General features: G+C 52.2%; 2 protein-coding genes across 2 annotated transcripts; both read left to right on the top strand.

Moving 5' to 3' along the window:
• Positions 1-6,656: 6,656 nt before the first annotated feature.
• Positions 6,657-7,091, top strand: MYCGRDRAFT_97994 (uncharacterized protein; the record flags this gene model as incomplete). Its single annotated transcript, XM_003846987.1, has 1 exon — positions 6,657-7,091. One exon carries the CDS (start codon positions 6,657-6,659, stop codon positions 7,089-7,091), a length of 435 nt encoding a protein of 144 aa, XP_003847035.1.
• Positions 7,092-8,846: 1,755 nt separating this feature from the next.
• On the top strand, positions 8,847-9,068 carry MYCGRDRAFT_31191 (uncharacterized protein; the record flags this gene model as incomplete). The annotated part of the gene is made up of 1 exon (XM_003846988.1): positions 8,847-9,068. A coding segment is annotated over one exon (222 nt), but the record flags the coding sequence as incomplete, so codon positions are not given.
• Positions 9,069-11,172: the final 2,104 nt, after the last annotated feature.

The raw sequence follows: 11,172 nt of genomic DNA, 5'->3' as shown, positions 1-11,172 counted from the left end.
TGTAGTCGCGTTGGTGTAGGTTGTTGGGGAGGAGGCGGAGGATGCGGAAGCGATGTGCGCTGAGGTGGTACCAGCGGCAAGGACAATATTCGAAGTTTAACAACTCGCGCGACTGGCGTAGGCATGTAGGAACTCCGTGGGGTTTTCCGGGTCCAGAGCATGTCCGCATGCTTGTCGGTTCCAGCGCACCTGAGTGCGTTTCGTCCAGAGTGCCTGAGCACTGTATCCAGCGCACCTGCGTGTGCGGTCGAGTCCAGAGCGCATCGGTGCGCTGTATTTGGTGATGTTCCAGTCAGGGAATGGGTCGTCCTGAAGGTGCTGAGATCAACTCGGAAGCACTGCTTGATTCCTGAGACGATCATGGCTGATGAGGCGTCTGGCAATATCGCGGTGATATTGCTTCCGCGGCTGCGCAGATCGCTTGTAGAGTGTGGTGACTCTGGAAGTCTTGGAGGGCAGTTGGGTGGACGAGGCAGCAGCGAAGGGAGATGGTAAGGGCGAGGATGGAGGCGGATTAGTAGGGCCAGGCGGAGGTGTAGGGAAAGTAAAGGCGTTAGGGAGGAAGGGATTTTAGTAGGTAGTGGATAAGTGGAAGGGGGAGAGGTGGTCGTATATAAGGGTTAGGGAGGAAATCCAGGAGTCGCGGATAGGTAGGACAAGGGTCACGTAGGAGTCGATAGATGTGGCGAGGGCGTCTCGAAAGTCTCGTAGTAGCTTATAGATTTTCTTAAAGAAGCTTATATTGTCGGACATAGAACGTAGTATAGCTAGTAGTAGTCTCGTAGAGAGGATATAAGACTAGTCGGCGGACTCGTTTAAGGGCAGATAAGACGGAAAGAGAGTAAGCCTAAGGACGGAAAAGATACGAGAGGTACTCGAGGCGTAGTAAAAGTCCGCTTCTCTAGCTACTAGTCGACTACTATTATACGGATGCGGGTAAGTTATAGAAGGGACTAAAGTACTAAGAAGGGCTAAAGTGCGGAGAAGTAACTAAAGCGCTAAGAAGGGTTAAAGTACTAAGAAGGGACTAAAGTACGGAGGAGGGACTAAGGTACGGAGGAAGAGACTAAGGTACGGAGGAGCGACTAAGGTACTAAGAAGGGACTAAGGTACTAAGAAGGGCTAAAGTACTAAGAAGGGCTAAAGTACTAAGAAGGGACTAAGGTACGGAGAAGGGACTAAGGTATCGAGAAGGGACTAAGGTATAGAAAAGAGACTAAAGTATATCGAGTAGGACTAAAGTATCGAGTAGGACTAAAGTATCGAGTAGGGACTAAGGTATTAAGAAGAGGGACTTTAACCTATAGGGCGAGGGCGAGGGCGAGGGATTTACGTATACGTATACGTATACGTACTTACTCGAGACGTCTTATCTATATACTCTAAAAACATCGCTTATATAGTATGTTTACTAAGGTCTCTCGACGGCCGAACAGACTGCACCTTCACGCGGTGGCCGTCGTAAGTACCTTCCTTAGAAGGGAAACTAAGACAGTCTGGAAGAAACCTCCTCGAAAACCTCTCGAATCCGCCCGAAATCCTTCTCGAAATCCGCCTCGAAACACGAGCTACAACAGAACAACAGCACGATTCGAACGAATAGCCCTCTACGCTACGAACGAGAAGAAGAAAGAAGCAGTCCACTCTGCCCTATACGCGCACCTCCTCGAAATCCGAACCGAAGCACTTTAAAGAGCTAGAACAGTCGGTAGAATCCACAACTCTGCGATTAACCTGCGTAGCTGTATGCGTTTAGAAGCGACATATAGTTCTACAAAGGCGTATTAAGGACAAGAGAAGGCAGCGAGTTAGACAGCTGCTTTTGTACGGCATTTTGTACTGCTTTTGCACGGTATTTTGCACTGCTTTTGTATTCGAATTTGCAGCATATGTGCGAAGCGGAAGGATCCGCTAAAAATTCTGCAAAAGCTTGGCGCGAAAATTCTATAGCCTTAGGCTGCAACACTCGTTTGATTTCCTTTGTCTCGCATTTGTTTAAAGTCCTTTGACATTGCCTTAGGCACGGGGTCTCCCCTAAGGTCAAAGAATACCGAAAAATCTAATTGTAACTAGATCTACTGCTTTGCCTCTATAGCAAAGCCGTCCTATATAGTCTTAGACTCCGAAAGGACGTAAATGGAACAAACAAACAAACAAACAAACAAACTAAGGTCTCTCGTCCTATAAATTCTCGATCTATTGCTACGCTCCTACTCGCTAACGAAGCGCTCTATTAAATCCGAATGTTTAGGCTAATACTCGTTTTAGACCTATTTTACGTACTCTTTTAAGAGGGCGAATAGCCGGAAAAGTAATATATAATTACTCGTTCCGAACGAGCCTAGCGTATTTAATTACCGGACCTATACTACTCCCTTTCTATCCCTCTATACGAGCATCGGTATCTAACTCGAGCCTAGTACGGTCTAGCCGAGCATCGGCGGAATCTACGTAGTAGTATAAGTCTCGGTTAGGAATTTTACTACTACGGTAAAGTAGACGGCGAGTTAGAGGTACGCCTCTTCTATATTCCCGTTCTTAGCTTTAATCTCGATTAGTAGGGCTAAGAATACGCGTTAGAGCTCTAGGTCCTTTATATAATTTAGTAGTAGTAAGTTATTAAACGCGCGTTCGCGTAGCCTAGTAGCGGGGGTATCTTCTAAGGGATCGTTAATACTAAGGGCGAGGTTAACGCGGCGGTCGTAGACGCTAGCCGCGTCGCTTATCCGGGGTAGGTAGTCTTAGGTAATAGACTACGTCTATCTATATAGTAGTTAGTATAAATAGAATAATATATTAGCTTATAAGAGACTAATAGGTTAATAATCTAGAGATTCCCGGAGCGGGCCTCCTCTTCCTTATCGTAGTAATATAGTACGGTCGCGAGGATAAGTTTTACTACGTCCGTCTACGAGTTCTTATCCCGGAAATTCTTACTCCGATAAGCTTTCTTTCGAATTAGCCCGATTCGTATCTATAGCCGCCTAGTATCGGCGGCGTCGCCCTAGCTTTACGCGCCTTCCGTAACGGTAGGCTAGCGGAAGTAGCTCGGCGGGATAATCTCGTCCTCTCCGATAAGTTCGATAAATTCGTATAGTATAACTAGCCCGTCGATAGTAGACTATAGCTAGGAGTAGAGTATCCGTATTTCTATATCTTCCGTCTTCCCTACCGCTCCTATTTTAATTACTATACGCGGGACTCCCGTCGTATATAGTACGATAGACTATATCTTAGTAGGACTAGTACTACGCCGCCGGGAGAGGAATAGACTTCGCGTAGGAAAGATAGGGGTATATATATAGGAAAGCCGACGCCTCTACGTTTCCCGATCTAGTATATCGCTACTAGGCTCTAGTAATTCCGCGCTTGCTGCGTCCATAGCTGTGTGTGTTCGCTTCTTGCTGCTGTTGTTGCGCTGGCCGCGATGGAGCGTGCGACCGCGAGTGGGCTCACCGTCTGAGGCGGAGCCGCAGCACGACCCTTCGCTGTAGTGGAAACTCGCGGGAGGTGTAGGTATCGAGGCCATTCAGGAGTGAAGTGGAGTGGAGCAGGGCGGAGCGGAGCGGGGGTAGGCGTAGGCGTGGGCGTGGGCGTGGTGAGGGTGTAGAATGATAGCGATAATATTTAGCACGCGCTAGTTCCTCGGTTGTAGCCTAGGTGACGCGGAGAAAATCCGGGGTACCGAAACTTTATCTCCAGATTCAATTCAGATCCAGAAATTCCAGCTCGTCCGGCGCCGCAGCCTCCGAGCCAGCATAATCCGTAAGGACTCGGCGCGCAGTGCTGCTGCCTTTGGCTCCGCCCTTCGCGCCGTTCCCATTATCTTGAGCAGAAGCAGACCACGAACAAACCTGAAAGACGAGGAAACAAGGGAAGAGGGTGGAGGGTCAAAAACACATCCGAGAAGGAGGGGTGGTGGCGGCGAGGATGGAGAAAGCCCAGCAACGGGCGAACAGCAGCGTCTTACACGCTTGCAATCCAGTGGCTCTGCTCAGAAGAATCACGGGCTGGAAGCGCTGGTCAGTCAAAGGGTAGGTAAGTAACGATTTCGTGACTCTATGCCACAATGTATGGATTATGGGTTTCCTCTACTCTTCACTCGCCTCAATCCAACGCAACCACTCCATCGCCGACATCACAAATACACTAATCGCCCCGGCTAGCGCAGAGGGACGACTTGGGAAAGCTCGCACCGGTCACTGCTACGGCAGCTTCGCTCACGCAAATAACGCCAAATCATCAGCCAAATTCGAATCTCGTGGGAGTGAGCCGGCGTCTGGAAATCATGGCTTCACTGTATGCGGCGCACAAATTATCGCAACTCTCGCATCGTACGGTCGAAATTAACGTCCGTCCATCCTCCGATCTTGAACCTCAGTCCCGCCCACCTTCTCACTAGATACTGCGTCCGCCCCAACTCCCGACGCATCGAGCTTAACAGCGATGTCGAAGTCCAAGTCCTTCTCCAAGCAATGAAGGAAGACCCTCGACCAGACGCCCGATGCTGCGACGAATTCCTCGTCCAGTCCGTAGCAATCCCGTCGCATCGAGCTAGACAGCAATGTCGAAGTCCAAGTCCTTCTCCAAGCAATAAAGGAAGACCCTCCACCAGACGTCCGATGCTGCGACGAGTTCCTCGTCCAATCCGTAGCAATCCCGCCGCCAGCTCCGCCAAGGTCGCGCAAATCTGGCCCATCATCGAACAGACGGCAAAGTCCTCCATTGAAGGGGAAGTGTGTCCTTGAGCGGTGCTTTTTGAAGACTCTGGATCTCTCGAAGAAGCACATTCAGAACTCTGTTCTAGTCGGTGCGGAGGTCTAGGAACTTGAATGCGACGACATACGAGAGCAAGGAGGCCGCAGGTTCATCACTGGTTCCAGGGGAGCGAAGGGAAAGACTACACCAACGAGGAGATGTAGGCGGGTCGAAAGGAGACGGATACCGGCATGCGACTTCCAGGCGGATTGTACAGCTACGGAGATGGAGCTTGCGAGGTGCAAGAAGAAGATGGAAAACCTGGAGCTATTTCTGTGCGCCAACAGATAAATGTGAGACATGGAACTGCTCGTTGAGTACGGAGTGGTGCGAGAAGGTCATCGATTTTCCATTCGCAGACCTCGAGTAAGGCGCGAACTTCGAAGGATGTTGACATTTGAGCTACTACGCTCGCCAGCAGATCGAGTAGCGCGGGGAAGATGCTTAAATTCCTGCTCGCGCATCTCAAGCAAGAGGCGAAAGTCCTTCTCATTTGAGCTGCTACGCTCTCTAGACGGCCTTGTGCGCTTATACGACATCCCCATTCGCAACCATCTGAGATACCGCACTCCTTACCACAACTCTTCCATGCTTATCGCCAGATTGCACAAAACTCCAGATATGTCCGACATTGTCCACGAATAGATATGAACGTCGATCAGATTGCTGGATTCCAAGGCAAGGATTTTTGCCATCAGGAGTCCTTGATCTTGATAATGTTCCTTATCGATCGGGACGAGCTTGCAGATTGCAACGTCAATGCCCATCGGGTTTGGACTTGTTTGTCTCAATTCGCGGGACTGGCGGTTGCTCATCCTCGAGAATGTTGCTCTTCTTTAAGGCCACTTTGCGGAGGCCGTTGAATTGGCCGTTTGTGGTATGAGCTTGAACGGTACTAGGTCCTGGCTGCGCTTGGACGGTCTGGCCCAATGTTGACTTTGTTGCAAGAGGTCGGATGGCTGGACGGCCGGACTACTGGACGACTAAATGTGGGAATCTGTTGCGGCGCAGCGTGCTCTTTTGCGTGTTGAATCTTGTTAGGCGTGCTCTTGCCAATCCAATGGGCACTGATATTGCAGCCTCATTCCGACTGATGACATTGCACGACTCAAAGGACTTCCCAAAAAGTCCTCTTCTGGCTTCAAGCCGAAGACACCGGGCCCGAGCAGCAAACGCCTCGGCAGTGGCTCTGGTGGCGATCTCGATAACGACGACGATGGAGTGGGAGATGGTCAGCCAGCCGGTGCGGTGTGCATCTATGCAAACTCGACTCTACAAACTCCACCAAAGCCCAAGGACAAGCAGCCTACCCCAGCTAGGCTCATCGAACGCCGCGCGCTGAGGTCGGGTGAAGGACACGACGCGTTGCCTGGCGCTTGGGCGCTCACAAACCTGACTGGCATCGCCGACTACCAAAAGTCTATCTCTGGTGATGAAGACTCCGATGCCAAAGAAGGGCAAGGCAGGGACTTTGAGGGAATGCCATTTTGGAATGTCCTTTTGGAAGAAGCGTCTCATGTACTCCCTCGATATGCCAGGCTTCTGCAAAGCTTTCTTCTCGACTGACGACCCTGCGGAAAAAGATTTTCAAGCTGGTCAATAAGCCGGAGCAGATCTGGCACGGCAGAGTGTGGCACTCAAATATTTGCGTTACATTGTCTCCGAGTACGCCATCCACGTCGCCGGACCACCGAAGTGTCCACTTGCAGCGCCCACTTGCAACGCCTACAGCATCTACAAAAACGTCAATATACGCACCTCTTGCAGTGACTTCCTTAGCATCTACCTCTCCGGCGTTCATCTCCTCGTCATCGACTCTATCCGTATCAAGCGCAGCGCCGCACCGTCCTACTCGTGCCAGCGCAACAGAACAGAAGAAGCAGACCAGGGCACAAGAGATGGCCGAGAAACGGGCTGAAGCCGCCGCTATGATACAGAGGGCACATAACAAGGCTGCTGCTGAGGTCACAGGCCAGAAGCTGGGTGACAGCCAAAACAGCGATCATCGAGGTTATATCGGCGGTTCGATCTCCCTATCCGACATCATCCACTTCCGATGCCGCGACTACCACTGCAAGTGCCGTACCGGTGTAATGCATCTCGGTCGATTCTTGGCTCCTGTACACGATCAGCGTACGGTTCGTAAGCACGCCGGCGAGCGTTGTCTTGTGTTTGTTAAGATTCAGCGACTGGTCGATAAAGCGGATGTCCCAGGAGGTCTGCAAGCCGGGAACGAAGTCCTTGTCCGCGTGGAGGATGAAAATGTCGGACCCAGTCGATATATACTCGCCTATGGCAGTGCGAATGGTCCCAACCCTCGCTCACCCGAATAAACCGACTTCTTTGTCCGTTGGATCATTGGACGCAATGAAGAGATGGGACCGATCTCCAAGACCAATTCTATCTACGGAGAGCTTGAGATTGTGCACTTCGGCCGCGAACAGCTCGAAGACAAGTTATGGCCTCGCCAGCAAACGGCGGGCTGAGTCCTCAGGGCTCGAGGGTTTGCTCGATGCCGCTCATGATCTTCATCGATGGTATTGTCATCTACCGCGAGACAGGTCGGGAATGTCACGGGCCGGTCTCTGCTTTTCTCGTCTCTTTTGGCAACAAGCAAAGTAATCGCGGCGCAGACATTGCACCTCTCACACTCACTCCGAGCAATCCCGCCGGAGTCATCGATGCGATCGGTCTCTCGTTGTCTAGCCTGGTGCCGGCATGGAAGTCAATAGCGAGATGGTGTGTACTATAACACTTTTCTTCATCGGTGGCGTGCCTCAGCAGCAGGGGACCTCCGGACAGCTGAGGTAGAATGCCATGTGTGCAAGCGAGGTGGTCCAGTTTCCGCCAGATTGCCCGACGGTCCTTCTTGATTGCTTTGGAGGATCATACATTTCGACAGCCTGCGATCCCATGGATGATTGAGCTGGGTGTGCTGAACAACCTGCTTCTGGATGAACTTGCCAGTAGTGCTCCACACTAATAATAATGTTGGTGCTGCTGGATCCATGTCGTGTCGAGATTGCACCGCTCGAATCTTCTACCTTCGGTCGGAGTTCCACCGCGGACTGGAGTGCTGTCGCGGCTTAGACTTCGATTTGTATCTTCTTTCGAGTTGCTACGGATGAAGAATGCAAGACTACCTCGATCTGCGCTTTTTATTCAACCTATCACACACTCATTTATTCAGCCCAGTCCCATCCCAAGCTATTTCACTCAGCCCAGCACACTCTCCTTTGCTCAGCCCTGCACATTCTCCTCCAGCACCTTCAGCACCTTCAACACTCCCGAAACCAAAAAGCCGACATCTCTTTCACTGCTATTTGGGACCTGCTCCAGCGTATGAACCTTGCGATCATTACTCGCTTCTCCCCCGAAAGCGTCCAAAGACATGGGCAGTCAGAAAACACCAAAAAGCTCATCTCGAGTTCTCGCCCTCCACTGGATCTGGTATTCCACTATCGTCGTCATCGTCCGCCTTCTACTTCTCCTTCTCGCCCTCGGCACCTTTCTAGGCCAGCTTGCGCAGAGTGGCTGATCGGTCTAAGCAGATGCGAGCTGGCTGAGCATGCTGGGCACCAGCTCACCTATTAGGTAGATGGCGGTGTGGTGTTCCTACGTCGCGCAGTCCAGATCCGACGCATTGTATCCATCACTTGGCTCCCTCGTTTAATCTGCGCGGCTGATTCTTTGTTCTCGTTGGCTCCGATGTGATGACAATGGACATGCTTGAAGATGAACGTGGGTCGCCCAGAATCGACGCCGTATACAGGCTAGCACGACTGGACCTCTCACTATCGTCTTTGCTCGGCGCAACTCGCTTGTACTCCGAGTGCGGCCTCCGGTGATTCAGCGCCTGGCCTAAGCCGGGCACGGGAATATTCCTGTGTAATGCGGACCCTGCTCGATTTCCCTCTTCCCATATTCGTCTCCCTTGTCATTGCTTTCGGCTTTGTCGTCAAGGGACCGCGGTCGTCCCGGAGGGTGCCTTTGCAGGTGGACGGAGCGTTAAGTCTCTCACCGATAGAAGCCAAGCCGACGGAACGATCGAGAAGGTCTCGAAGGCGGAGATTGCTGAGCAGCTCGCGCAGTCCGAGAATCTGTACACCGATCTTAACCAGACTTGGGAGGAGAAACTCAGCACAACGGAGAAGATCCACAAAGAACGAGAGGCTGCTTTAGAGGAGTTCGGGATCAGCATCGAGGAGGGATTCGTGAGCCTGACGACGCCGATGCCTCATTTGGTCAATCTCAGCGACGATCCTGTACTGGCGGGGTGTCTTGTCTACAACCTGAAGCCTGGTACTACGACGGTCGGCGTATGTCGCAAGGTCGATGGACCTGCCGCGACTGTGCGGAGGAAAAAAAGGCCTATACCGTCAATCACTACCCTCGGCAGAACCAAGACCTGCTGCAGCCTGTTGGTGCGAGGCCTCTGTACGATCCACACCCGATCTCAAGTAGCAAGTACGCCACGCTGAGCTCGACGAAGAGGACCTCTAATTCAGGTCAGCACTGGGCGCTCTACGCATGGACGCAGCGACTGTGGAACACCTGTGCACGCTGAGCTTACGTTGCAAGGTCAGCCTCATTCCCGCGCGAAGCAACAACGAGTCAAATGCACGGGAACGATGAGCTGAATCAGGAGCCAGAGTCAAAGGCGACCGCCCTGCTGCACGGAGCCGAGTGCTCGGCAATGAATTGTGTGATCAAATAGGCACCATTCAGCCCATTCCCAGCCACGCTGCCCATAGCAGCACTGGTAGCAAGCGAGTCTTTCAAGCACCACACCTTCCGCGACACTTGCGCTGCTACAAAAGCGATCATGACTTCCGCCAGGACTCGAATTCTCTGGGACCTCTGCGCCATGATCGCAATCTTCACTCGTTCCACCGGCGACTTGCCCATCTTTTGCGCATTTGGCGACATCTCTTCAAACCGCCTGCGAGCTACGATGAGCGATATTCCACCCCCGAGCACACTCCTAGAAAGCAGCCAGAGCAGCGACTGATAAAATCATCACGATTGTGATGACAACCGCTTCGGACTCCGCGATGGACATGACAGGAGGAACAGAAGTCGGCCACTCGAGGAATGCAATGCCAAGCGCCCGACCACAGACACGTCCACGCGAGCAGTCGGCTGAGACACGTGTTTGCAGGATGTGGAAGACAAGAGAGAGGGGGAGAGCGAGAGCGAGAGAGCGAGAGAACGGGAGAGAGGGCGTAAGAGAGAGAGGCCAAGAGGAAGCAGGAGTTCGAGAAGTAACAAGCTGAAAGTTGCGCACGGCAGCTCAGTACGGCGGATCCGGAGTATGCGGAGGCTGCGGAGAAACGGGCGGCGGTGACGAGGTGGCTATCGGTGTTGAGACCACAGCTATCTCAAAGCGTACGCGGCGTGCACAGAATCATTGATCACGGATCTGTGGTGAGCCGCTGGAAGATGCGAGAGGGAGAGTGCTGAGCGAGGTGGAAGTGGTTGGCGTGGTACATCCGGTCAATGTGGCCCAATGCATCGAGCATTACCTCTGGGGTGCTACCGCGGCAAGCAGTGGGAATGAGCTGTTTCGGGCCGGGTCTGTGGTCAATTGCAGCTGGGGAATGCTACTTTGTTGGCGATTCCTATATCTACGGCCTGGGCGATACAGGAGGTGGTGAACGAGCACGACCGGTTGACGGGTCACTGGGAACACGCTGCAGCACAAACGACTAGACGGCTGACCTCCACGGCATTTTCACGATCCACACCACTCCGGAAAGACATGCGCCCCGTCCCTTGATCATTGTCTCCCGAAGACTCTCCGAGGCGTATGCTTGACACTGGCTGATAGTACGTACTGACTTGGCAGTATCGCCGAGGATGCTGAGGTCGACATTGGTCCTGCGGGAATCGGTGCTGGTACTGTTGCGTTATGCTTGAGGATGCTGAGGTTCTTGATTGATTCCATTCGCATTGCGGCGGCGGAGATCGAGATACCAACCAACGGCAAGGGCAAAGGTATCCAGCGGCAGAGCGATTTCCACCTCCAGGTCGTGGTGCTTCTCCAATGCGGTGCTTTGACGCAGCCAAACTTGTTGAAGACGGAGAAGAACATCTTGTAGGCGGAGTCGTTGGAGGTAGACAAGAATTCATCCGCTGTATAAGAGATGCCAGCGCTTCTGTCCGACAAGTTGTCAACGACGACCAAGAAGGTGAGATCATTCCAGTGCAGCTCACTGTCAGGTGCTTAGACAAAAGGCACAGCTGTGATGTAGTAACGAGACACATTTGTCACCGGGCAGGAAGCTTAAAGTCGCAGATATTGGTTATAAACGTCCACTGCCCAGGTGACGTACAACCCATATTCCGACGTTGACTGCAAACTGCCAACTAATTCTGTTTCGTTCCGTTCAGAAAGCCATGTTCGTGTAGCAG

This window comes from Zymoseptoria tritici, chromosome 19 (assembly GCF_000219625.1).
Source record: "Zymoseptoria tritici IPO323 chromosome 19, whole genome shotgun sequence".
Lineage (NCBI taxonomy): Eukaryota > Fungi > Ascomycota > Dothideomycetes > Mycosphaerellales > Mycosphaerellaceae > Zymoseptoria > Zymoseptoria tritici.
The sequence above is the reverse complement of the archived record's forward strand: the minus strand, read 5'-3'. Positions and strand labels throughout refer to the sequence as shown.